The sequence below is a fragment of the Canis aureus genome, chromosome 29, assembly GCF_053574225.1.
Source record: "Canis aureus isolate CA01 chromosome 29, VMU_Caureus_v.1.0, whole genome shotgun sequence".
NCBI classification, from domain to species: domain Eukaryota; kingdom Metazoa; phylum Chordata; class Mammalia; order Carnivora; family Canidae; genus Canis; species Canis aureus.
In genome coordinates this window covers 15,830,539-15,858,257 of record NC_135639.1, presented here as the reverse complement: position 1 = coordinate 15,858,257, position 27,719 = coordinate 15,830,539, and the positions used below count along the sequence as shown (strand labels likewise).

Genomic DNA, 27,719 nt, shown 5'->3' with positions numbered 1-27,719 from the left:
TCTCCACACATTTAGGTCACCTGCCTGGTTCTTGGAGACATCTGTATGTACAACCTCCAGTTCTAACCAATCTCTACTCATTCTGACCCATAAAGCCCTCTGTTTATCCTTCCTTGTATCCATTGCTGTATTAAGTGACCAACTAGAAGCTCCTGGCAAACTCAGCTGGCTGTGTTTCCTCAAATACAAGTTGTACACTTTGGTGCTTCTGCTTTGCTAATTTGGCCACTTCTCTCATTTCCTCTTTATCCACTTGTGGCACTCCTATTCATCCTGCAATGCCTAGCTTCCCATGACCCTCCAGCAGAATTAATCACTGCCTGCACTGTGGTCCCATATTACTTTAATAGCTATCTGTCAAATACATTTCATGTTGTATCATAATTACTTCTTTACGTGTCTCTGTTCCTTGCTAGAATATGAGTGCATTCAGGTCAAGAATTGTATTTTGTTTCTAGATTGCTTACCTTTTATTGGGTTCTGAATACATATTTAGGTTAAGTACAACCATAGCCTCCACCTATACATATCATTCATTCACGTATTAGTACATTCAGCATCATTGAGCACTTATTATGGAGAAGACATTGTCTTACGGATACAAATTGAATCAAATGCCATCCCTCACCGTAAGAAACTTACGGAACCCCTCCAGGCCAATCTTAAATACTCCCTCTTCTAGAGAGCCTTTTTAAAAATTCCTTTGAACGACGCCTGGGTGGCTCAGCAGTTGCCTTTGGCTCAGGGTGTGATCCCGGGGTTCCATGATCAAGTCCCACATCGGGCTCCCTGCATGGAGCCTGCTTCTCCCTCTGCCTGTGTCTCTGCCTCTCCGTCTCTCATGAATAAATAAAATCTTAAATAAATAGATAGAATTCCTTTGAGACATAACTCTTCCATTGACACCCCCCCTTGCCACCACACACACTCAGAATACTGTTTATACCCTTTCTACTGCCTTTTGTCCCCTTGATTTGCATTCTCAGCCAGCACCCCTTCCAACACTGGCTAATTAAATAACCTACTGAAGGCAGGAACCCTTCAGCATCTGAGGCTACCATCTAAAATGCCTTGCAGAGAGTACACCTCCCAAAATCTGTGATGTGATCATTAAGCCCATTGCTATGGTTCATCATTTCAGGCTGGGACCATTACCTATGGCAGAACTACTTGGGTTTTCCAGATGAGCAGGTGCAGCGTACGTGGACTACAGGCTGGCAGGTACCGTTCCTACCACTGGCCCCCAAACTCTATTCCTCAATGGCTATCTAGACATGGTTTCCATGAGTGGCACAGAGAGGGCAGCCCAATAGACACGCACCCAGCCCATGTGTTACTTATGGGACCCTCCATGGGCCTGGGAACCCACAGTCTCTACCATCTTTTTGAGGGGTACTCAGCCTGCATTTCCCATCAGTCCATTGTGGAACGGCCTTGCTGTCTTTTTCTACCATTCTGTTTTTCTTAATTTTTCTTAAACTTCCTCCTTCAGTGTTTCAAAAAATGAACAGAAAGAATACAGCTAGAATATAGACCGAATATAGTGGTAGTGAGTAAAACACTCCAAGTATTAATAATGTGTTTTAGTTCCTTAAAGAAAGAACTAAAGAGGGAGTTGTAGCCTTTGTGAGCCAAGATACCCACTGGAACCATCCTTCACCAAGGATTCCAGAGAGTTCTGTGAACCCCAGGAAAACAGCTCACCCAACCCTTCAAGAATTAGGAATGATGCCTAGAGAGTGGCACACCTGTGCCTTGACTCCAAATTAGTGTTGCCCTCCCCAAGCCAAATGGAGCATCACTCCTGGGAAGAAGAGCTTTGTATCTTCATCCCACACTCCTCCTCTGCACACCCAGTGTCCTATGCTGACAGCAGTATCTGGCTGCTGGAATCTCACAGCAGCTCTGCTTTATTATAAACTATAGCCTCATTATACCCTGTGGGAGAGTCTGTGAAAATAATGCTCTTTGCTTTCTCTTTGACTTCTGTGTACCGTAAACAAGATAAAGTTAGTAAAATGGAATGGAGAGACTACTTACATAAAAGTTCTCACTTATCTGCTTACAGGGCTGATCATTTTACCCACAGAAACCATGGGTTACCTAGATCATGTCAAAGTGTGGTCCCCGGACCAAGAGCTTCAATACCACCTGGAAATTGCTAGAAATGCAACACTTCAGGCCTTTCCCCAGACCTACTGAATTGGAAACGCTAGGAGCAGAGCCCAGAAATGTGTTTTAAGAAGGGTGTTCTGACGCTTGCTAACATTTGAGGACCACTGCCCCAGACAAGAATTTCCCTGGGAGTATTCAGAAAGCCAGCATCTTCTTGGTTAAGTCTAAGTATTCAAACAAGTCAGTCTGTTTGATTGCAGTGGGGTATGGAAACTAGCCCCTGTGGCCCCCAGGGCACACTGGACCATAATAGCATTAATCATGTCAGTGTGAACACAAATACAATGTTGCAGAGAAAAGAGGTCATGCATACAAATATTCGCCCTCCCCAGTGTTAACAAAATTTGCCCTTGAATACACAACTCCTGCCAATTTGGGATAAACATACCTCTCGGTATGAGTCACCATCAGACCAATACACAATGAAATAGGAAGCTGGCTGGTTTCTACTGTGGTGTGCCCAGATCAGGCTCAACCACAATGGGAGAAATCTGCACCACTCACCGATCGCTGAACCTTCTAAAAAGTTCTCTGGCTCTCGAATGCTGGCTCAGGAAAACACTTGGCATTTTGACTTCAGCATACTAGAGGTAAACAGTATCAGGACTCTCTTGCCCTCCAAGGGCTGTGAATATGATGTCACAGGTGTCCCCTCCTCAAGGTGAATCAGACGCCGAGATTTGCCTTGCAGCGAGTCTACCTTAGGATGTCCTTTCAGTGGGAACTTGGAAAGGTCAATTTGTTCTGCAGATGAGGGTTTCTGTAATGCAGTACAGGTGGTTTCATCCTTTCTGGTCACTGACCAGGTAATCAGAGGGGCAAGAGGCAGGCCCACCTCTCAAAGTCTGGCCATAGCTGACTCAACCTCTAGCTTAGATGCTCGTTGTCTTCATGTTTTGTTCTCTCCCTCACCAAAAACTGCTCTCAAGAGCTCCAGGTAAATTTAAGTCAGTGTTCCTTCTCTCAGATTTTCTTATATATTAAGCCTCAACTCTAGTTGCAGAAATGAACACTTCTTTAATTTCTGGATAAACGTTTTATAGACATCAGTGAGTAGATGGCACAGGGAAAGGAATTTAATATTTTTTAATGTGAATTTTTTTTTTTGAAGATTTGATTTCTTTATTTGAGAGAGAGAGTGCAGGAGCGGAGCAGAGGGGCAGAGGCAGAGAGGGAAGCAGACTCCCTGATGCTCAAGAAGTCCCACATGGGGCTCAATCCCAGGACTCTGGGACCACGACCGGAGATGAAGGCAGATGCTTAACTAACTGAGCCTCCCAAGCACCCTTGAAATTCTTTCCCTTAGCTTTGGAATTCCCATTATCTGGACAGCCCTACTATAGAGAAGGTGAGCTGGTGAGAGCCATACTTGTGGCGAGAGTAGCAGTTTCATTTACAGCATAGTAAGAGCTAGTCACACTTGGATTTTTTTCCCTCTCAAGCAGAATATGATAAAAACTGGAGCTCCCCTCCCTCCAAAGATGCAAAGTTCAGAATGGAGTTGTGTGCATAAGTCACTGAACAAGACAATTTATTCTGAAACTTGTAGCATTATGGTGTCTCCTTTAACAGACAGAGCTTCTCTTTAGACCTTCTTTAGGAAATGTCCCCATTTGTGTCCCTTGAAAAGCCTGGGATTTTCGAGTTAAGGAAAAGATGAAGAACCGAGACAAGCCCAGGAGTGGGCAGGGGCATGGCATCAAGCATTAATCTGGGAAGCAGGGTTAGAAAACCAAATCTAGGAGAGGCTCTCAGACATTAAAAAAGGGCCTGAGGGGCAACTCAGACATGTGGAATCAGTATACCACAGAGAAAGATCTACCGTTCCCAGATCTCCCCAAAGAGCAAACAGAAATGGGTTTCAACTACATTAGGCAGTGTGTATGCACCTGAGTGGGTAGTGTCTGTGGCTGCGTGTGTGTTGGGAGGAGTGGAATTGCAGGAGGCAAAGACCAACACTTCACACCTGTAAAGGTTGTTCTACAAGACTGGATATAAAGTCAACAAATACTTGAGAGAGCACTTCTTAAGTTGCACCAGTGACTCAACTGTTGTTTAATTTCCCTGGCGTTTACTTAGGTGGACAGAGTAATTCTAGAAGAATTTACAGAAGGGATGGGCCTTTGAGAGGCATTAGAAGGAAGGTGAACGTGAGTTAGGTCTTTGACGAATACAGAAAAGAATATAGGTATTTCCCATGAGGGCAGGAGGGACAGTCATACAGAGGCTGGAGGAAATCTCCTTCACAAGGATTCCAAAAGGTAAAACGTGGCGGGGGAGGGGGGGGGCAGAAGTATAATCAGCCCAGGTTTGGGATGCAGGGGTGGGCCTTGGTAGAAAATCAGCAACCCTACTTTCCAGCTTAGTGATCTCTGGTGGGTTTCTAAACTCCTACCAGCCTCCTCTTCCTCATCTATTAGAGGGGAAGGAATAGCACAGACCCTGATGATTCAAAGGTTACAGATGACGTATGTAAAGCTGTCAACACAAAGCCTGTCATTTGATATGTGTTCAATAACTGGCAGATTTAGTAATAATATTAAAAATAATAAAACAAGATGGGCTCAGATAGGGGTGGGAAGGAGGCAAGCTCAGGACTTAAGGACTCTCAGTGGTTAGCAGGAAGTTGTGAACTTTACCTTGTCACTCGTTTAGGTTTTTGAGCTGGAAATATGATGACAGCAGTGTCCTAAGAGGATTACTTTGGTGCCAGTCTGTAGAACACATTTGAGACACAATACACCACTGTTCTCAGAAGCTACCAAGAAGCAAGATTGTGTGTGTGTGTCTGTGTGTGTGTGTGTGATTCACCTGAATGTCAGGTGGAGAGTGAACATCTCTCCCTCAAGGGCAGACTGGAATAAGTTTCATTGGATCCCACTCTACCTTAAAAGCATGTTGGGCCATCCGACGGTCTCAAAAGGCTTCCAAGACACAAAAGAAAGAAAACAAAAAACGATGTGCCCAGATGTAAAATCCTCCTTACCTTCATGTGTCTCCCTCACAGCCAAATTCTTATTCTTTCACATGGTTTCCAAACCATAAGCATCCCTTATTATTTCAATTAGATGAGTGCTCACCTAACTTAATCTCTAGTATTTGTTAGAAAAAAACAAGAACAAAAATAATAAACCCCTCTTGTACTTTTAAAACTTGTACTAGAACACACACATAAGCTAGACAATTATAGCTTTTAAATGAGTGTAGGGGCCTCTGGGGTTTAGGTTGATGAGAGTGCATTAGGGAAGACATATTGACTGATAAACCCACAAAAGTCTCTCCTACTTATGATACAGGATACAGGAAGGGTAAGATGTCCTTGAACACCTAGAGAAATAACTGTTTCCTCAAGATTCCTGGATCACTAAGTGTCTGCAACTGGAAGTGGACGGGCCAGCGGTTAGGAGAAGAGAGGGAGGCTCAAAATATGTCAGCAAATGCCATTCTACCCTAGCAGAGGTGTGATCTGCCAGCAAGCTTGCTCTCCAGTCAGGGTCAACCCCAAACCAGGCAGATATATGCAAACTTTCCCCAGCAGAGAAAAGGATGCATCAAATCAATGTGAGCTAAGCCCTAAGTGGTGAGCACAACAGGGAATCTACATCCCTCCTTCATAAGGCCCCCCATGTTCCTCAGGATGGATGCTCCCACCATGCAAGCCTGCTCAAGGGTGATTTGTGTCAGCTACAGGAGGAAGAATCAAGGTGTTTCTGGGAGCAAGAAGAAATGGAGAGGACCAGGAGAGTTTTGGAACTGAGTCAGGCCCCAGCTCTGAGCACAAGCCAACCTGTTTCAACTGTTGAGAATCTATGATGGGCCTAAGTAAGAGCCCAAGTAAGCTGTGCACTAGTGATTTACAGATGGCGACACAGCGCTGCTTGTGAGAGGCTCCCCGTTTAGTGAGAGAGCCCCTAGAGCCCGTGGATGTCAACACACTGTGCCAAGTGCAGTCAGTATCCCTACACACCATCTGATGGAACACAGAGGTTGAACCCTTGGTCCAATCAGCCTCTGTGTGACCTTAAACAATTTATTTACCCTTTCTGAATGCCATTTTTCTCATCTCTAGGATGAATGCCTGGACTACGTGCTCCCTTGTGCCCCTCTCACTTCCAAAGCCATGATGGAATTCCTTTCTTTCCACAGAAGCTCTTGTATACCTGCCCCAAATCCTGCCTACCTCTGTCGCTGGCTAAGATTGGTGCCATCAGAGAGCTGGGACGTAGAAGTGTGGACTGGCCCAGACCTCAAAATAAAAAAGAACAGCCTTTAATCAGTGGCTAAGGGCTAAGATAATACCAGTATGTGACCTCTCCATGGCCTGCCAATGTTCCAGTTAGACAACGGCTACCGAGTTAGGAAGCAAATGTGAACCCAGGCAATTGGTCTGACTTCTAAGGCATCTGCAAGGACTTAGAAAGAGAGCTGCTCTTTGGGGACCACTGATCTGTGATATATCCACCACAAAGAACAAGTCTGGGGCTTTCATGGGCCCCACAGGAACGGAATCAAGAAGTGGCTTTTATAATCTCCTTTCCCATCGAGTATAAATTACTTATATTGGGGAAACAAATCCATTAGCAACAGGGCTGGGTTGTTCCAGTTGAGTAGAAGGTACAAATGAAGATACCTGGCCTTTATTAAAGGTCAGCATCTGTTTTTGTTACTCTGGGGGTTCCTGAAAACATCCCCAAAAGAGAGGGCATGTCATTAGAAGCATCTTTATTCGCACCCAAACATTTCACTCAATTACCACTTACTCAGTGAAAGGCCAAAGCTAACGCACGTGATTACGAAAGATACACAGGAGCAGAATGGATAGAGCAGAACCATATATCTCTTTGTCCTAAGGTGCAGTCTTAGCGCTGCGAGCTGTCGTGACCCTGTTTCTCCAGCCCATCCATTAGTATAATAAAACCAAACTGAGTTTCCAGCAACAAGGATCAATTGGAGTTCAGCATGTTCACCTCAAAGTTATTCCCTGGAGGGGCTTCAAGTGAAAATAGATACAGATAAATCATTGAAATGGTTCAAGACAGCCCCAAAAGAACAGATATCCGTATTTAGGGAGGAAGTTAGGTCCCATAGCAAGAAAGTGTGGCGTAATAAATCCTAGCTTCCCAAAGAGCAAAATCAAAAGGGTGGTTACTCACATTATAATATCATGTGGTGAAAGTCCCTAAAACACATTATTAAGAGGAAAAAAAAAATCAAGTCACAGTAAGATGATAGAACGATCCCATTTTTATACTCCTCCTATCTTATTCCTGTTGAGAAAGATACACAGTATCAACAATTTTACCTCTAGAGAAAAGGTGGAATGAGGCGGACAGGGTAGGGACAAGAGGCTTTCACTTTTGGTTCTCTGTTCTGTAGCATTTCACTTTCTTAAGATCTGTTTTATATATTACTTGGATAATTTTTTTAAAAAAATCAAAGATTGCTAGGTTCTTTTGCATGTTCCAGACATGCTAGTAATTTAAGCTATAATTCGATTCTGAAAGATTTAACTTGCATTTCAGGACCACGCCCAGTTGGTAAATAATGTGCACCTGCGCAGAGTGCCCCCACCCTCTCCCTTTTGACACTCTCCTTGCCACTTGATTTGCCGGCTTTGACAGGCGCCCTGCATCCTTTCTAAGAGATGCTTGGAGGGGTGATTAGGGATGCCAGGTGATCAAAGCAGCACACCTGAAACCTGCAGAACAGCTCGCTTCTCTTTCCAGCCCATCCCAGCTGGGCTTGGGCACGTCCCAGCGCAGCACACACCGGGGAGGGGGACCCTTTCGTCTCACATCTTCATGAACTTACTGATTCGCTTGGGGGCAAGGAAGAGAATGGAGGCCGGGATGGGGGCAGGGAGGCAACTGTCAAACACAACAAAAATTTCAAGATGCAATGACAATCAAAAGGGACACACAATCCAGGGGCTCAGCTGTGCAAACACCCCAGATATAGGATGTGCCGTCGACCGCCGCGGCTAAATGAAAGGTTCTTCAGGACTTCACAATACAGAGGTTCTCGCCCCAAGAATATGTCTGCCTGGCTTTCCATTGATCATCCCCCCCCCACCCCCACCCCACCCCACCCCACCCCCGTTAGGTGGCCGAGCCCTGCAGCACCGCACAGCATTGCAACTTCTGCAAGCGTGCACGGGGATCGATATTTGTAATTACCTTTCTCCTTCACCATGGCAACCGGGTCCTCTGGCGAGCAGCGCCCAAGGAAACAGGAATGCAGGGTCGGGGCGGGAGCGCTCCTGGGCGGACAGGTCGGCGGCTGCAGACGCGGCTGCGAGCAAGAGCCCGCGGCATCCGCCCGCAGGTCCGGGGCTGCTTTTTCTAAAATCCCGCCCCCAGCCCGGGGGGCCGAGCTCCCGCGCCCGCCCCGCGACCGCCGCCGAGCGGCCGCGCCCAGCTCGGGGACTCTGCCCTCGGCTGAAACCGCTCGCCCGCAGCTGCCGCCGCGGCAACAAATGCAAAATTCCACCGTCCTAATCTCTGGTCACTGACACCACTTTGCATTCCTCGCGCCGGGGCCTGGGGGAAAACCGGGCAACGAAACGCTGCCTCCCGCAGTCTGATAAATGATTGCCAGGAGAGGGGGGCCGAGGAGCAGCCCAGGGACTGTGTCGATAAATAAAAACCAGTCAATTGGTAGCGCATTAGTTTTCTGTTACTGCTGCTCCCACTTCTTATTGCGGCTCCTTTCGGACACACTGACTACATAAAATTAACCATAGGAGAAAAACAGACAAAAATAATGCCAGGGACTCCGACCAAGTTCATTTTCTTCGACTTTCGAGGCTCAATTATGATGAATAGAGACTGGCCTGGAGCTCACCTCTGCTTCCCCCTCCCCCCCACCCGCCACCCCCCAACATGGTTTTCCTGAATGGTTGGGGGCGTGGGGAGAAGCCAGAGGGGACAGAGACCAGGAGAGCCCAGCCTGGGAAGAGGATCTTGCAGATCCTTCCAGGATCAAATTCAGGATCAAAGCAAAAATCTGACTTATCCAGTTAGGTAGGATTCTGACGTCCACCTTCTCTCTCTGCTTCATTGGAGTTTTCTAGACAAGCCCCTTGGATATGGGTATAGATGAGGGAGGGTAAGGGGGGCAAACAGCCACACCCCTCACACCCTCCTCCACCCCCTCTACCACCACCACCCTGGGAGCCTGGCACAGCCGCAGTGGCTGCTGACAAGGCTTTTGATTTCTGACCCACAGGGTCACAGGTCCGTCTCCAGGGAGCTGAGGACTTCTGGATCTTCAAAGCCCATGCCCACCCCACTCCAGCACCTGTCTCCCAGACCTAGATCATTCGACCGGCCGCACATCACATACATCCACCATGTGGGAGAAATGTGATGAGCAAGAGACAAAAAGACAGACATAGCCCCACTCTGGGGAGAGCAGCAGATGGCCAACACATCTTTCCCAACCAGAATGCACAGCCAGTATTAGACTGTATTTACTGCAAATATTGTACCGTGTTGGGTCTAAGAGCGCCAGGGTAACAGAAAGGAATGAAGTCAATCAACCTGCCTCATCTTGGGAAGGTTGTTGATAGCTGGAATGAGGTTTCATCGGGTGAGGGGGCCCTTTACTGCTGGTTTTCTGATGGGTAACAGGAGCAGATCTCAAGCAGCTGTGACATTCCTACATCTGTGACTCAGGGCTTTACTATTAATAGCTTGAGTGTCTCTGCCTGTAAGGGCTAAGTCCCCTCCAACCCCTGAATCGTCTTTTCTATGAAATAGACTCTGCCCACGGTGCTCCCTGCCCCCACTGTAGCCCCATGGGTCATGTTTTTCCTAAGTCAGCAGCCAGCTGGAGTGTAAGTGCTGAAGAGCCTTGAAACAGCTTTTCCAACCTCCATTCATACATCCGCACCACACGTTAGAGCAACCCCATGAGTCCAGGGAGATGGACAGGGCTCAAGAGCACGGAGGGGACAAGCCCTTTACAATCCCAGATTTTCATGCACTAAAACTGCACTTGTCCGCTTCTCCCACCCCTAATCACCCTCAGAGCTCATAAAGAGATGCTGACAAGCAAAATTAACCTCAGAGAAGTAGAATTAGATTGGTGCCATGAGCCTAGCAGGTGAATTTATTTTATTATATTTTTGCTGCCTAGGCACTGGGGTCTCTCCAAGGCTTACCTGTTATTTGGCTCAAAGCTAAGGGAATAGTGCTCTTTAGTCTTTCACCTCTCCCTTGCTCTCTCTCAGCTGGTACATGACAGTAAAACACCAGTGGGTTTCTAGTCCAAATCCAATCCTACGTCGTGTTCCAAATACTATAAATGCAATTAGTTCAATTTCTCTTTTACTCGGCATGACAATTTTTAATCCTGAGATTTATTAACCAAACCGGTCCCTTATTACAGTTCTGAACCTACCTGTATACCTTGGTGGATAAAATGCACAGAAACCCTGATTTAGAAAGGCTCTTGGGTAGCGTTAGAGACTAAGCTAGCAGAGTGACAGTTGGTGCCTATTCATTTTCAGAGAAGCCTTTTCTAAAGGAAAATACTACACAGTGGTTCGGAGAGATTCCCTCCCTCCTGCATTTTCCGTGGAAAGAATTTTCCTGCACCACAAAGTGAATGAGTCACCAGCATTTAGTTGCTAAATAACAGTCATATGGCTAAAGTTCCTCCCAACACTCAGACACTGCTACTTTAGGATAAAAGCATCCACTCGGCACTTTTAAGATAACCAAAGAGGGTATTACTAAAGTTATTTTTGGAATGTGGGAGAGTAAAACAAAATTGTTTTTGTCTCCTTGCCTCTGGTCAAACAGTTAAGAGCTCAGAGAACAGAACCAGAATGTAGATACTTTCTACTCTTTTTTTTTTTTTTACTTTGCAGTGCAGCAAAAGAAATCAAGAAAATATGAAAAATGTAAGGTTCACAAGATGGCAGGACTTCTTATTCCTATTTTTAGAGATGATTTCCAAAGAACTTATCTCCATTTCATTTCACGCAAATGAGATAAGACTTCATAATACAGACACCAGCCCAGAGGGTTTTATTTGCTTTATTCACCAAACTGCTTTATTCACCCAAACTGACTCACTGCCGCCTTTTGCATTTGCTCACGAAACGAAGCAAGGGCTGTCCACAAGTGACCGAAGGACAGAAACCATTTTGTGGGAGAGAAAAGCTTTGGTAGCATACAACCACTCCTGGCAAAAATTCAAGAGTACATCATTTCAGTAGAAGCTATGCCAGCAAAGAGGGAAATGTTGCAACCAGAAAACAAGCAACTTGGCAGAGTTCACTTCCTCGTTGTCCTCTTCCTTCAACAGAGCCACAGATAGCCTACTGCTTGTGCACCTGTACGGCAGGAATCTCAGGACCCCTCCCTGATTTTGGGACCCCAGGTTTCCAGGTAGCACACATCCCGAGGGACCCATTGGCAAGAGAGCATGCAAAATCCTTTCTAGCAGAATTTGGCTGAAAGCAAATTCAAGAATGAGTTCCTTATTTGCTTTTTCTTTCATGTTTATATCAATCACCCTCACTGCAGACATTTATGGAGCACCCCCAGTGTGCCAGGTACTACTGGGCCGGCCGTTCAAACACAGGAAAAGAGAAGCTATTGGTCTGGAGTTGCTTACCATCTACTGGAGGAGATGCATGCACACTAATGCTCTCAATGAAGTTAGGAATGTGTCAAAGACAGAAGCGGGGTGCAGCGGGTTCCAGGTAGTGCTGGACCCAGCGGGGAGCCGGGAGAGGCTTCCAGGAGGAGTAAGAGTATGAGAGGAGGGGAAAGGGACTCCTGAGTGGCTCAGTGGTTGGGCATCTGCCTTTGGCTCGGGGCATGATCCTGGTCCTAGGATAAAGTCCTGCATCGGGCTCCCTGCAAGGAGTCTGCTTCTCCCTCTGCCTGTGTCTCGGCCTCTCTCTGTGTGTCTCTCATGAAAAAATGGATAAAATCTTAAAAAAAAAAAAAAAAAAAGAAAAGAAAAGAAAAGGAAGGAAGGAAGGGAAAGATCATTCTATGCAGAGGTAATGGGGAAGGAGAAGATGTCAAGTAACTCACAGTTCATGGAGAAGAGGGAAAGGCTCAAGCTGAGGCTGGGGTGGCAGGTCTCAGAGGGCTCTGAACAACATGCTAAGGAGGTAGGACCCTAGAACTAACGCAGTCAGAATCTCAAATCTGAGCTACCATTCCTTTCCAAATTAAGTTCAAAAGACTGGCTTTGTCTCAAAGTCTGCCATAGACTGTTTCCAATGATGTTCCTTCCTTCCTCCAAATTAGGTGGGTTGGTGTATGCATGTCCAACGAACTATGTTTATTAGTTTATTTAGATACTTGCCTGATACATAGAATAAAATGATAGCAGTGTTCATCTCACACACAGCATTTTAAGTAACTTCAACCATCGGGGATTGTAGTCATAGCTTCATGTCTGCCACTAGGCTGTGAGTTCCATGAAGACAAGAAGGGTTTCACGCTTTTCTAGACTCCCAAAGGTACAGTTTGCAGACCTCCAAGGATGGAAATACTAGGGATGTTTTAAATGCAGACACTTGGTTCCCACCCAAGATCTGATGATTCAGATTCTCTGCAGAGGAGGCTGAAGCTGCAGCCAGCTCCCTAAGTGACTAAGGACCACTGGCGTAGCACACTGGCCTGTAAAGCAGGAAGTAAATGAATGTGAGATGTGCAAACACAGCTATACACCATGCTGCCACATCTAAACAGCAACCTCTCTCAGTTGGCTAAGATAATAATCATCCCGACATTCACTGCGATCTTAATGGAAATTTTTGGAAGTGATGATTCCAGAGTTTCATAGGGCCTGAGATAAATTCCTAAATGTCTGAGCCCTCATGATCCTACTCTCATGTCCTCAACATACAATTCCTAGGATTTTTTCCATATGAATCTCACAGAATCAATGCCCAACAAAATTATTTTCCATGAATTCTTCAAGTAGAATCATTTCACATTTATATGCAAAACTTCCCCCATGGTCCTTCTCAGAAGCCAATTCTGATTTTAGACCTGAGCAATAGTTTGCAGCTTAAGAAAAATTGCTAAGGTATATTTTAAGCTTCCTATAAATAAACCACTGAAGTTATAAACTGCAGAGTGAGCATGAAACAAGCCATTTCCCTACACATGTACTAGAACCTATTACCCGAATTCAAAGGATCTCTTGATAGTAGAGTTTCACGGATTGTAGCCTAATTTGAGGCATGTGAGAAGTTCACAAGAAATACAGAAATAGCTCTGAATTGCTTGGGAAAAGCCCCTTTAAGAAAAAAGTTTATTGTTAGCTTTTTTTCTTTCATATTTTCTAGGTAAAAATATTTACAGGTGGTGGGAAAGAACAGTCACTTTCTATCATATGGAACTGTGATGGCTTCCCTAGTAATACTCCCTTTTTTCTGACACTTAGTGCCACCAGGGCTCTGGGCTTGACTATAGTGCAATGAAGGATTTACATGTCTATTTTTGAAAAAGGCTCTGAGCTTTCTGAGGGAAGGGATCACATGTGAATATCTGTATTAATGAATATTAACAATAAACGTCCCTAGCTCATCATAGTAAGTCAAAATACTAGATAAGCATTCATTTTTAGAGTCAAATAGACTGATTTGAAAATCTAACTCAAATAAAACAAAAGTCAATTTGGTCTCACACCTAAGTCAATTTAGCAGTTGCTTGAAAGTATTGGCCAAGATATAAACCCATAATTTACCTTGGAGAGAAAGCAGGCTGAAAAGAAATGTAATCAGATAGTCATCTTACCAAGTTCCCTTAAGAACTAACTCTCAATACTACTTTTGTCACCATTTACAGAATGTTTATAATGTGTCTGCCACCATCCTAGTCTGTTTACATTTATCACCTCATTTAATCCCCATACCAACTGGATGAGATATTATTGTTACACTTCACACATGAGGAAAGAGATTTGTCAGAATCCAAAGCCACAGGCCCTCCCTTTGCTCTGTTTGGCCTTCCCTTCCATGAAGGTCATGAAACAGCCTCTCCTTCCCTCTACCAACCAACCAACCACACACACAGACACACACACACATTTTTTTTTTTTTAGTTAAGACGTGCTCAATGTACATTGAGGTCTTTGGCATTTCCAAAATAAACCTGGCACGATAGAAATGATGTTGCATTTTGTCTTGTTTGAATAGAATAATCTTCTCTTGATACCTATCCCTCATCAGTTCTTGACCTTTTTATGATAGGACCTCCTAGGTAAACAACATCATAACCTTGGCCTGTTGGGCTTGTCCTTCGCTAGACAGGGGAGGATGGTGTGCCCAGGATCCACACACCATGTCTTTTAAGATACAATTCACTCACCCTGTCAAATCATTCTCAAGGACTGGCATTCCTATGCTTTAAATAGAAAGATAATTTTAAAAATTAGGGAAAGGGTGATTAGATCAGATATATATATATATTTTTTTAAGATTGGTGATTGCCAGTGGTTCGGGGGGGGAGGGGCAGATGAATAGGCACAGAGCAAGGGATTTTTAGGTCAATGAAACTATTCTTTTTTTTTTATTTTATTTTATAATAGTCACAGAGAGAGAGAGAAAGAGAGAGAGGCAGAGACACAGGCAGAGGGAGAAGCAGGCTCCATGCACCGGGAGCCCGACGTGGGACTCGATCCCGGGTCTCCAGGATCGCGCCCTGGGCCAAAGGCAGGCGCCAAACCGCTGCGCCACCCAGGGATCCCTGCAAGGTTTACAAACCTCCATTTGCCCTCTCCCATTTAGCCTTACAACTCCAATTATGCCCCTTCCTTCTCTGGCACACTCCCATAAAATAACCTCTTTCTTTAAAAAAAAAAAAAAAAAAAAAAAAAATATATATATATATATATATATATATAAAATTGAAGTTCAATTTGCTAACATATAGTATAACACCCAGTTCTCATCCCGTCAAGTACCCCCCTCAGTGCCCGTCACCCAGCCACCCCATCCCCCCACCAACCTCCCCTTCCACTACCCCTTGTTCATTTCCCAGAGTTAGGAGTCTCTCATGTTTTGTCTCCCTCTCTAATAACTTCTCATTCTCCCCTGACATTTCATCCATTATCTGTGGGACAGGCATGCCAAGTCCACAGCCAGTAGCACGTTTGCTGCCACCAGAAGGGCGGCACTGTCACCCAAACCAAATCTCAGTGGGTTTCTTCAGTTCTTGATGCAAGGAGAGAAGGTGCTGTGCACCCAACCCTGTGGTTTGGGAAACACTATAACATATAGGAAAAAATCAGCATCAGTTTCATGTGTATGTAAGATGAAAACTAAGTCCTAAGGCAGACTTGTCCAAGGTTGCACAATTACCTACCATTAGGCCAAAACTGATGTCTTACCTCTACTCAGTGATTATGTCACTATGTCACATGGGCCACACAGGCAGCCTGATCAAACACAGCCAGGGTCTGAATCCCAGCTCCACCGTAGGCTAAGTGACCTTGGGCCCATTTGCTCTCTCTGGGTTTCAGCAGTCTCCTCTGTGAACAGTAATAATACATTCCACTTGTGAGGAATCTGCTTCAGATTCTCTCTCCCTCTCTCTGCCCCTCCTGGTCCTGCGCATGTGCACACGCTCTTTCTCTCTCTCCTTCTCTCATAAATAAATAAAATTTTTAAAATATTAAAAAAATAAAATTTTACTTTATTTGGGACATTTAATAGCAAATAAAAACACTATGAAAGTGAGAAAGAGTGTGGAATAAGAAAAAAGGCTTTATATTTTAGTAACTTTTTAAAAAGATTTTATTTTTAATTGAGAGCAAGGGAGAAAGCACACAGAAGGAGAAGCAGACTCCCCACTGAGTGGAGAGAGCCTGATACAAGGCTCGATCCCAACACCCTGGGATCATGTTCTTAGCAGAAGGCAGATGCTTAACTGACTGAGCCACCCAGGAACCCCTATATGCATCTTGGAGCAGGAGAACTAAACTATATTTTAGTTCCTTTAATGGTACTTGATTCCTGCAATTTAAACAAGGTACCCCTTCTTTTCCTTTTGCAGGGGGCCCTGCAAATGAGATGAAAGTGCCCCACGCTGAGACCAAGTATGAGGAAAGGCCATAACAATTGTTACGGTTTGGCTTCTAACTGCTTCATCAAAATACAACAAAATAGGATAGGCTTGAAAACCATAAAATCCCAGTTTTCAAAACTATTTTAGGATATCAGGAACCTTTTGAAAATATTGAATCTGGGGGATTTAACTTACAATGTCTTGAAGAATTTTAGCACCTCCTGATACCTTAGCATATGACCTTTGCTGCCAAATGAGTGAAGGCATGTGATGCCCACCAGTGAAGCAAGAATGGATGTCGGTGTTAGGAAATCTTCCCAGAGAGACAAAGTTATTCTCCTCAGCCCATTCACTCATTCAGTAAGTACTGACTGAGTGCTTACTAAGTGTCAGAACCTGTTGTAGGTGCTGGGATATCACAGTAAACAAAATAGAAATCTTTGCTGGATAGAGCTTACATTCTAGTTGGGGAAGGGGGTGCTGATATAATAAAATATATAAATAAAATATTATAAATGATATAAAGGATAATAACTCTGGGAGAAAACATCAAGGCTGAAGAATAATGCATGGGATGAAGGAATTGGGGTTTTAAGCAGGTGGCCTAGGAAAGCCCCTTTGAGGAAGGGTCATTTGAGTAGGCCTAATGGAGGTAGGAACATCAGCCATGTGACATCTGAGCAAAAAAAGCACTCTAGACAGAATGAACAGTAAGAGCCAAGGTTAAGGTGGAGCTTACCTGGTATGTTCAAGGCCCCTGTGGAGGGCAGCGAGGATGGAGATCTTGCAAAGACTTTGGGTTTTATATGTGAGTGAGGTGGGAAGCCCCTGGAAGCTGTGAGCAAAGTTGCACTATGTGATGGCCGTTTCCTGGCCAGGATCCAGAGGAACAGGGAGCAGGCATGGTTGCAGAATGTTGAATTGGTGCATGAAATTTAAAAAAGAGCTTAAGAGCGAGATGAAGACATGACAAAATGAGATAAAGGAAAAGATTATAGAAACAAGGAGTGAAAACTTAGGACCAAGATAGTATCAATAGCAATACATGAAACACCAAAGAACAGAATAGACACTGATACAATATCCACTTCCTGGCATAGGGACGAGCTTGAAATGATCTCAATGAATGCAGAACAAAGCACCTAAAACAATGAAAGGAAGTCAATAGATGTTCAAAATAAAAGAAGCCTTTAAAAAAAAACCTTATGTCCTAGATGTGGAGAATGTAAAAAGCAGAAGCTATATTCAAAGATTAACCCATAAAGGCTTCCTGGAAATGAAAATAGGTTTGAGGGGCACCTACCTATGTGGCTCAGTGAGTTAAGCATCTACCTTTGGCTGCCAAATAGCCAGGATCATGGTCAGGATCATGACCCTGGGGTCTTGGGTTCGAGTTCTATGTTGGGTTCCCTGCTCAGTGGAAAGTCTGCTTCTTCCTCTCCCTCTGCCCCTCCTTCTGCTTATGCTCTCTCTCTCTAAGTAAATAAATAAAATCTTTAAAAAGAAAATAGGTTTGAACTTGCAAATTCAAAGAGTATAGATATAATATTTTGGCAAAATTTATACAGATTGCTAAGTCCAAGTTCTGGTCCGAGCTTCTGAACTTCAAAGGGTATCATTCTCCATTTATTCAGGCAGAAAAAAACCTATAATCCATGAAAAGCAAAAATTCAGGCTCACCTCAGACTTCTCAACAGCAACACTGATGTATAGAAGACCATGGGGCAAAACCTGAAAGCCTTGAGGAAGGGAAGTGTGCAACCCAAGAACCTTACACACAGTCAAAATGTTCAGACCTAAAGGCAATGGGCAAACGAGAATAAACACAAGGGGGCTCAGGAAATACACCACCACACGCCCTTCTTGGGGAAACAGCTTCACAACAACATCTAGCCAGTTATGAGATGAGTCCGCCTAAACTCAGGAGTGCAGTTGTGGTGAAAGGGCTGGTAGTGAGCAGTGAATTCGATTAAATATGAACCTGATACCCCGATTACTGGGTTATGGTTCTAGAAGAAAATAGGAATGTCCTGAGCAAAGAAGGCAAAGAAAAACATGAAGACAATATCATGATGGACAAAAAATCAGCAAGTGGGTAGGAGGCAAGTCCCAGAAGCCAACTGTCCTGGTTTTCACAGCAGGAAGGGAGAGACCTGCATTAGACTGGCCACGATTCTCATTGTTGGCATCTCTTAGAAGAGTCTGAAAGCATATCATCCAGTTGCTTCATCTTTGCTTAGAGATGATGCAGGACCTCATCACGGTTTTTATACGTCAGCTCTCATTTCTTGGACTTGGTAAAGCGAATATATACCTGGCATTCTTTAAGAAAATGTAGATGACATATCTTTGCCTCTTTACTGATTTTTTTCCAGATTCTTAGTTCAAGAACTGAAATTTGTTGCTAGTTAATTTATATCTAGGATTTCCATAGCATCTTTCCTCCAGAAAGACGATACATTAGTTCAAAGGACAGCCACATAGGGTTTTATCTCTCTAGTTATTTACTTTATACATTTATGAAAATGCCATGAAATTCCTCATGACAAGACTTTCATTTATCAATATAGTCTTGCCCAGGTGTAACGATATGCCTTGGGGGGACCCTGCCCCATTCATCCCCCTCCATTCCCATTCTCCCCCCTCTTTTGCATAGGCACTGAGCCATATGGCTTCTCACCATGGCTGACTGGATCAATAGTAGACACTGGATGGGGGTGGGAGGAGGTATTGGGAAACTCATACATCAGCTAGCCAAACACTTATAATTTATCTTCTGCCTTGGAAAAGGTGAGCTGGGCCAACTGCTTTTCACTCGGGAATCTGAACTAAGAGATACGTAGAAAAGCCCCAGTCAGTAGTGGGTACTTGCATTAAAAGGTCAGCGACCCACCTCACAGAGCCATATAGCTACTAAAATTCTGAGGGGTAGAGTGTCAAAGGAAGCCAACTAGGAGTGAGGAGTATAGGACATTCCACAAAACTGAACCAATGGTCCTGGAAGGGACTGGAATTTTATACTTCCTGAGGCCTGGCTGTTCAGCATTTCCTGGATTCCTGTGAACTTCTTTATTGTTCTTAGACTATACATTCTCCCCTCTTTTGTTTGCTCATATCTCCTTGGCATTCACTTCTACAATTCAAAACTGGTTACTAGAAACATCTTGATGGGTGAGTTAATGCACCTGGAAGCAGCTTTTAACCAATGACAGATGGGGAGGTGGTAGGTATAAATGTCCCAGCTGGGATATCTCTGAGGCATATTCTACACTATTCTCCCCGAGTTCCCAAGTAGTTCAGTTTTGGCTACTGGTAACTCATTTGATAATTCACCTTTTATTAGCTTCACTCTCCTACCAGTGTTCCCTGGGATCATCTTCTAAATAAGTAACTTGTGTTAAATCTTTGTCTCCGGTTTGCTTTTGGGGGAGTTCAACACGAAAGAGAATTTAAGTTATTCATATTTTTATGATAAAAAAGAAAGAAAAATTTGTTTTGATCCTCTGATGACTTTCAGTCAGCTCTTTACTAAGTCAGAGACAGGTTCTAAATAAAGCAATACCCTGAAGTAACCAAATATGCTCCTCAGACAATATATTCTTTTTTTCTCAACAGAATCAATGATTCATTGGATCATTTTATTGTACAAACATAATGGAATTTGTATGCACACAACACTTTGCTAATGTGCTTCTTCCTTTACAATATGCAAATGAGCCTACTTGGATTAACTCTGGTAACGCGGTGAGAACTAACAACTGCCTCATAAACAAATATGACCCCAAATGTCCAATAGCCTGCAGGTATGTTTTAGGGGGAAGGATGTGATTTATAACCTTTACCAATTTCTACGGAAATGAGTTATTTTATAATGAAGCCTACCATATTTACATCTATCCATGAGATCTCTTTAAAGAATTTTAAACAGGGACGTGTGGTTGGCTCAGTGGTTGGACGGCTGCCTTCAGCTCAGGTCGTGATCCCGGGATCTGGGATCGAGTCCCACATCGGGCTCCTGCGAAGAGCCTGCTTCTCCCTCTGCCTGTGTCTCTGCCTCTCTCTCTCTCTGTCTCTCTCTGTGTCTCTCATGAATAAATAAATAAACCTTTAAAAAAAGAAAAAAGAATTTTAAACAAACATTTCTACAATCCAACTAAAGACTGTGCTAGTACTACTAGATGCGATGTATCGTGTTGGCTGAATTTCTGACAAGGTATAGAAGGTAGTTTTGTTCCCTTCCTCCCTTCTCACCAGTCCCTAACAAGACAGAAGACACTCTGCATATGTATTGGATTTGTTAGGGTTTTAGAAGATTAGAGGGAGGACAGGAAGAGGAATATTTAGAACTTAAATTGTTCTTGGTTTTGGATCTGGATTACAGAACATAGTTTTTCCCTTCCTGGATAAAATATGCTAAGAGTGCTGAGCATTTACCAGTATGCTTCACTGGCTATTATGGTTACTCACAGGAAAAAAGCACTAAACCACAAGAATAGCAGGAAGCCATAGCATCACTCAACTGAAAGCAAAGAGAGCAAAAATCAGGGAATCATGAAAAGAAATAAATTACAGTTGACTCATTAATTATGCTAACAAACATTTACTGGGCACCTACAATATGCATAACGTTCACCTCTAAGGAGCTGAAGGTGGTAAAGAAGTCAAAGATGCCTAGATGAAGCCCTCGGTGAGCTTGCGTTCGAGCACAGCAAATAAATAGCATCCAGTACCTAAATTACACTAAAAAGAGGTAGTGAGGGGTTGGAATCAGAAATGCCGAGAAAATGCTATTAAAGTTTGAGGGAAGGAATGCTTGCTCTGTTGGGCTCACACCTTCTCACCAGAAATGGACTAAACCACTCCTGGTACCTACACAGAGATGTTAACCAAAAATGTATTAGAACCAGCTGCTTGTATCCTCCTTAAACTCTTAAAATAAAGACAACTGAACAATGATCTACGTTGTTTGTTTAGATTACTAATCAAAGTAACATCGCATAGTACTTTCATCAAGGATAATCCTGGACCTATTGATGACCTTAATGATTAGGCAGCAGTGCTGGCTCCCAAGTGATCCCAGAGCTTGACTGTCCTCTTCAAGGACAAGTCCTGCCCGAGGAAAAGATAACAGATGAACATATCCAGCTACGTACTTGAATCACATGATGGCACTTCAGGGAAAAGGGTGATATGAAACAGAACTGGAAATTGTCCCACAAGAGGAGCAAATGCTGAACACCCTGGAATATTCTGCTGAGGTCAAAAATGAGCTTCCAAAATGACCTGAGGGGTGATGGACAGAAAGAGAGGAGGATAAGTATTTGGCTTTTCTTCCCAAGCTTATCTTTTTCCCATGGGGACCATTTTTCTGTCATGAGAATTCTCCCTCTCCACTAGGCCACATGTAGACCTTTGTGAGCTGGATTTTTCTGGGCATTGTGAGTCAGACCATCTCTGACGTCCTCTGATTCATTTCAGTTGCTATCTCTGGCCACAGAACTTGGATGAGGAAAGATCTCTACACAGCAACGAAACAAAAGTTGGGGACACCCGCACCATAATAAAGACACCAGCCAATTCATGTCTCAGAGTAAAGCTCCTACCTTCCTGTACAGAATGTGTTTATAGACCTTTAAGTGGTAAGGATCTAAGGGTCAAGATACAGGATATAAACAGACATGAATGTCCATACGGGATTTTTTATTTTAGTGAAAACTGGTTATTTTGGGGTAAGAGCTTTGACTTAATTTAGAATTGTATTAAGTGTAATTTTAATGCCAAATAGTGTAGTCACTGGGGAAAATGGTTTGGCAGTTCCTCAAAAAGTTAAACATAGAGGGACCATATGACCCAGCAATCCCACTCCTAGGTACGTACCCAAGACAACTGAGACATATGTCATGCAAAAAACTTGTACTCCTGTGTTCACAGCAGTTTCATAATGTCCCCAAATCAGAAACAACACAAATGTCCATCATCCAATAAATACACAACCAAAATGTGGTATATCCATACCATGAAATATCATTTGGCCATAAAAAGGAATGATGTACTGACCTGTGCTACAACACTGATGAACTGTGAGATATTATGCTAAAAGAAAGAAGCCAGACATAAAAGGCCACATGTTGTGTGATTCCAATGCTAGAAAATTCCAGAAGAGCCAAGTTCATAGAGACAGAAAGTAGATGGGGAGCTGCCAGGGGCTGGGGCATGCTGGTAACAGGGTATGACTGCCAATGGATAATGGGTTGTTTTAGGGGTGATCAAAATGCCCTGGATTAGAAGGAATGATCATTATACAACCCATGAATATACTAAACAAGCCACAGAACTGTACATGTTTAAAATGGTAGGTTTTTATGGTGTGTAAGTTATGTCTTAAGTTTTATTTTTTTATTTTTATTTTTTAAAGATTTTATTTATTCATGAGAGACGCAGACACACAGAGAGAGGCAGAGACACAGGGAGAGGGAGAAGCAGGCTCCGTGCAGGGAGCCTGACGAGGGACTTGATTCCAGGTCTCCAGGATCACGCCCTGGGTTGAAGGCGGTGCTAAACCACTGAGCCACCCGGGCTGCCCATGTCTGAAGTTTTAAAAATGTACGAAGTACCTTCATTTATCAAGCACTGTATTATACACTAGAGAAACAAGACCACCACCACATTCCTGCCCATAAGAACCTTAGAACCCAGTAGGGAGAGATGTGTAGACACATATATCCATCCATGAACGAGCATTTGTGTGGTATAGGAAGGGCCCCCAAAGAGGAGGAGCCCGGAGAGGGTGCCCAGCAAAGTTTCACCTGAGCTGAGTCCCAAGCTAAATGAAAAGCAATTCTGAGAATACCTTGGTCTTCTCTTCTGCAGTGTGAACGGGGGAGAAAGAAGCCTAATTTTTCATCGAGTCCCACCGCTCTATTATATGACAGGCCCTGTGAAAGTCATTTTACTTCTCTGAGCCTCAATCTCCCACTCCCTTAGGAGGGTGTTGATATCAAAGTTTTATTTTTACCCTTAAGAAACATCTAGAATTCTAAGGCATACCATAGTCCATCCAGAGTTCTAGCATATTGAAATTTGAAGGTCTCATGAATTCTGATTCTGCAAAGGACTCCCTTAGTGCATTCTGGGTGTGGTGCCCTCTGAAGGCTAGAAAGGATCCCTAGTTCTCCTGGGTACCCCTACATCCTAAAATGTAGGTACCCCTACATCCTAAGGAATAGTGTGTATACTATGCTACCTTCCCATAGGCAGTCCTTGTCTTGCATCCCAGGGTCATTCCAGACTCGTGTCTGATTCACTAAGTTAACAGGAGTCTATGATTCTGAGTTCTGGGCCATACCCCACAATCATTAGGATCAAATGATGCTAAATCAGAGGTTTCTGTGAAGGCAGGCCACTCTTAGTAAGAACCTTTTTTAAAAGTCTTTTTAAAGCTAGGATAAACACACACACACACCACTTTTTTTTTTTTTTTAAAGCCAGGATAAAAACAATGCCAGACAATAAATTTAAACAGATTGCTTTACCCTCTAACTTTAAATAAGATTAGTTTTTTAAAAAGATTTGAGAAAGAGAGAGAGAGAGAGAGAGAGAAAGAACACACAGGCAAGAGGTGCAGAAAGGAGAAAGAATCTCAAGCAGTCTCTGTAGGAAGCATGCAGACCAGCACAGGGCTCAATCTCATGACCCTGAGATCACAACCTGAGCCGAAACCAAGAGTCGGATGTTAGGCCACTGTACCACCCAAGTGGCCTAAACACGATGAGTTTTTAAGTATATATAATTAAAACTAGTGGAGCATTTCAGCATACTTAATTACTCAAGGAAGTAAATTAGATGGGAACATTTCCTGTGAAAAATAGTTACCTGTCCACATTCCTGGACCCAAATAAATAAATAAATAACAAAGAAACAAAATAACAAGGCTTGACCAAGTAGAGTCAGGCAAGTAAACCAAGTGACAAATGTCTTTTTTTTTTTTTCCTACTTTCATATTACTGAGATAGTTTCCTTCTGTTTGTATTTTGGGGATATCTTTTCTGTTTTCCAACTCAAATCCTACTCTCTCTGGCCCCAGGACCACTCCAGACCCAAATTAGCTTTCCTTCCTTTGAAAACTAATGGTATTTATTACCTAATCATTTATTGGGCTTCTCTCACTTTTGAGATGGACAGAAACAGGAAAGGGGGCAATGCTAAGAATCCACTCTAACCTACACTTAATGCTGGTATATTTTCTTCTTCTATATCTATATTTTGTCTCAGTCCTCATAATATTACTGAATATCATCTACACTCGACATGTCATAAAACCAAGGCTCAGAGATACTAAGTAACATGTCCAGGTCACACAGCTAATGAGGAGTGATGCTGGGATGCCTGCATGGCTCAGTAATTGAGCGTCTGCCTTTGGCTCAGGGCGTCTTGGGATCGAGACTCACATTGGGCTCCCTGCATGGAGACTGCTTCTCCCTCTGCCTATGTCTCTGCCTCTTCTCTGTGTGTCTCTCCTGAATAAATAAATAAAATCTTAAAAAAAAAAAAAAAAAAAAAAGGAGTGGTGCTAGACTTTGAACTTGGCAGGGTGGTCTGACCCCACAGCCTGGCACTCACAGCCACTGTACCACGTAGCCTCCTCCAGCCTCAGCTATTGGCAGGCAGGGAGACAATTTCATGCCCCTTGTGTTCTAATGCAGTGATTTGATTTCTGCAAACATTCATTCATTCATTTACTTGCACACATAACAGGCTTTCCAGTGCCAGGTACTGTAATAAAATAAAAATATGAATGTGGCTTTCTCCACACCCTAAAGAGAGGAACTCACGGTGCCCTAGAAGAGAGGCTTATAAATAGGCAACCCTAACAGAAATGTGCATAGGCTGCTGTGGAAGCACAGAAGAGGCTGGAGCGAGAAGGAAGGTAAGCCTGCCTAGAGGAGGAAAAGCTTAAACTCAATCCTAAGAGTCAGAGGAAGCAGGAAGCCTGTGCCAGGCAGCAGGAGAGCACGTGCAGGGAGAGACCCAAGCGGCAAGGGGCCTTCCAACATCTGTGACAAAAGGAATCTGCTGTGGGCGTTTGGGGGTTAACGGTAGGATATGATAGAAAGGCAGGGCCTGACCCTGAAGAGCTTGAAACTGTGATTCTGGGAACTGTATTAACCTAATGAAAGAGGAAGACTTGGGAAGGCAACAGGGGTCATTGCTAACTGTGAATGAAAAAAAAAATGCAAACGATCTAAAGCTTTACCACATGGACAAAATCTCTAACCTGTCTCCTTCGGTGCTTTCCCAAGACTTAGGAAGAAGCTGTGCCACCCATCATTTCCATCCCCAGTGGAATAAAAGTCAAAGAAAGACTGCTGTTGTCAGGGAGCCACATCCCATTGACCAACTGGACGTGGCCCAGCATGTTGGAGGAGCAGGGGCCAGCCCTCCACGAGCACCAGATTCCTGTTACCACTTTGTGTTCCCAACAGCCATGGTCTAAGCCACCGGTCAGGTCAGCAGGGCTGAAGGGAGGAACCAGACGTTCCTTCTTGCAGCCTCTCTTGGGATACATATTTTTTTTCATGGCCAGGTCAAACACTTCTCTCGAATTTCAGGGAGGGTCTTTACAATTCAGTCTGAGGTTTACAAGTATTAAAAACATTTTCCCCGGGGCGCCTGGGTGGCTCAGGGGTTGAGCATCTGCCTTTGGCACATGGGGTCCTGGGATCCAGTCCTGCATCAGGTTCCCCGCAGGGAGCCTGCTTCTCCCCCTGCCTATGTCTCTGCCTCTCTCTGTGTGTCTCTCATGAATAAATCAATAAAATCTTTAAAAATAAAATTAAAAATACAAAACAAAAACATTTTTCCTAACAGAGCATTGCAATACCACCAGGAAGATGTGATAGAAAAGCTCCACAGAGTCCTGAGGAATATCTCTTCGAATTAGACAACAAAGTCCCTCAGTATCGAAGCCCTTTCCCTGGCCCTTTGTTATACAAGTCTGATCTGTGGGGCTGGGATTAGTGACAGTGAGTAGAGTGAGAAGGGGACACAAAAAGAGAAGTTACAGAATCGTAGTGTTGTATCTTATGGTCAGTTTGCACACAGGTTGATATTGCTTTAAGGAACAACAATGCACAAACCTCGGGAGGTCCCCTCAATCATGTGGTAAATCTGAGTATTTGAGTCTTGAGGAGACCACCCCAAGTGAAGACAGTCCCTAGGGTGGCACTAAGAATAATAAGGAGGACACAGCAGGTGCCTTAACCAAAGCAAAAACACCTTCCTATGTTCAAGGATATGAATTATTTTTCCAGGGAGGGGACTGCCAAGTCTACTTTGGTCCCTGGTCTCTAGTCCAGAACATTCTGCTTTGGGATTTGGACTCAGCTGACAACATAATCACTGAACTCTTTCCAGATATCCTTAGGGCGTTTGATTAACAGTGCCAGTCTCTCCTTGTTTGTTTGTCAAGAAGATACTTGCCCTAAATATGTTCTTTCATTTTCACCAGTTACAACAGCTCAGAGAGACAGAAAGAAACATGGGTTCAAAAACTTATCGAAGCTCCTACAGTAAAGCAGAGAGAAAACCCCATACAGATAGCTTGTGTTTGTGAACTAGGGAAAAGAAATGTTTGCTAATTTTCTTGGGAAAAACAATTTTATGAGAGTATTCAAATTCGTGCTGCTAGAGGACTCAATTAGTCCTACTACTTAAAAATTCTAAGGGTGCCAACGCTCAGGCAATCTTGTGGACAATCTGTCCCTATGCTTGTAGGGCTGAGGCCATACAACATGAGTAAGACCCTAAATGTGGGTAGTGAGCCAAGCTGGCATCAAGTCCAAATCTAGCTCTTCCACTCACTACCTCTGTGACTTTGGGCAGGTTTCTTGTAACAGCATGTGCCTCAGTTTATTTATAAAATGAGGCTAAAAGTAGTACTATCTTTGTTGAATTATGATGAATATTTAGTGAGGAAAAATTATAAAGCAGTGGATGCAATGTTTGAGACATAGCAGGCCCTCAACGAGTGACAGCAGTTCTTCTAGAACGGTGCTGTGTTCTGGATCAGAGACAGAGCAACAGCTACATGCAGAAGCTATTTTGTATATTTGCTTATATGTTTGCTTTGTTCATATGTCCCAGCTTTTTGCCAATTCCTTTCCTGTTCTTAAATGGAGAACATTTTTCCTCCCCTACCAACTTCCCAGGGCTGTCTTGAGCACGACAAAGGAAAGGCATATGTAGGGACACTCTGAAGAGTGTGGAGCCCTGCACAACTCTAAGTAGGAGCTGAGGCTCCAGACAATAGGTAGCTGTAGCATCCTGAGGTCTTTCTGGCAGCTGCAGGAGGCCTTTGCCAAATATCCAGGAGCATCCTGCCAGGAGCTGCTCCTGAGTGCTTGGCTTCACTAGCACAGGAACACGTGTGGCTGCAGAAGGGTGCACTTCCTCCAAGCACTTGCCCTAAACAGGAATCCCACTTCCTCTATTGTTCTGGGC

General features: G+C 43.8%; 1 protein-coding gene across 11 annotated transcripts in view; it reads right to left on the bottom strand.

The window, feature by feature from the left end:
* The window catches only part of ABLIM1 (actin binding LIM protein 1), a 283,821-nt gene that overhangs the window by 150,377 nt on the left and 105,725 nt on the right, over positions 1–27,719 (bottom strand). Inside the window, exon 1 of one of the 11 annotated variants that reach the window (XM_077877527.1) lies at positions 21,374–21,562. The exons of 9 other annotated variants lie outside the window; for them this stretch is intronic. In XM_077877527.1, coding sequence (XP_077733653.1) covers position 21,374 — 1 coding nt within the window. In that variant the 5' untranslated portion in view covers positions 21,375–21,562. Of the gene's footprint in view, positions 1–8,351; positions 8,574–21,373; positions 21,563–27,719 lie in introns of those variants that run through there. One more of the 11 variants, XM_077877524.1, reaches the window with a different exon arrangement.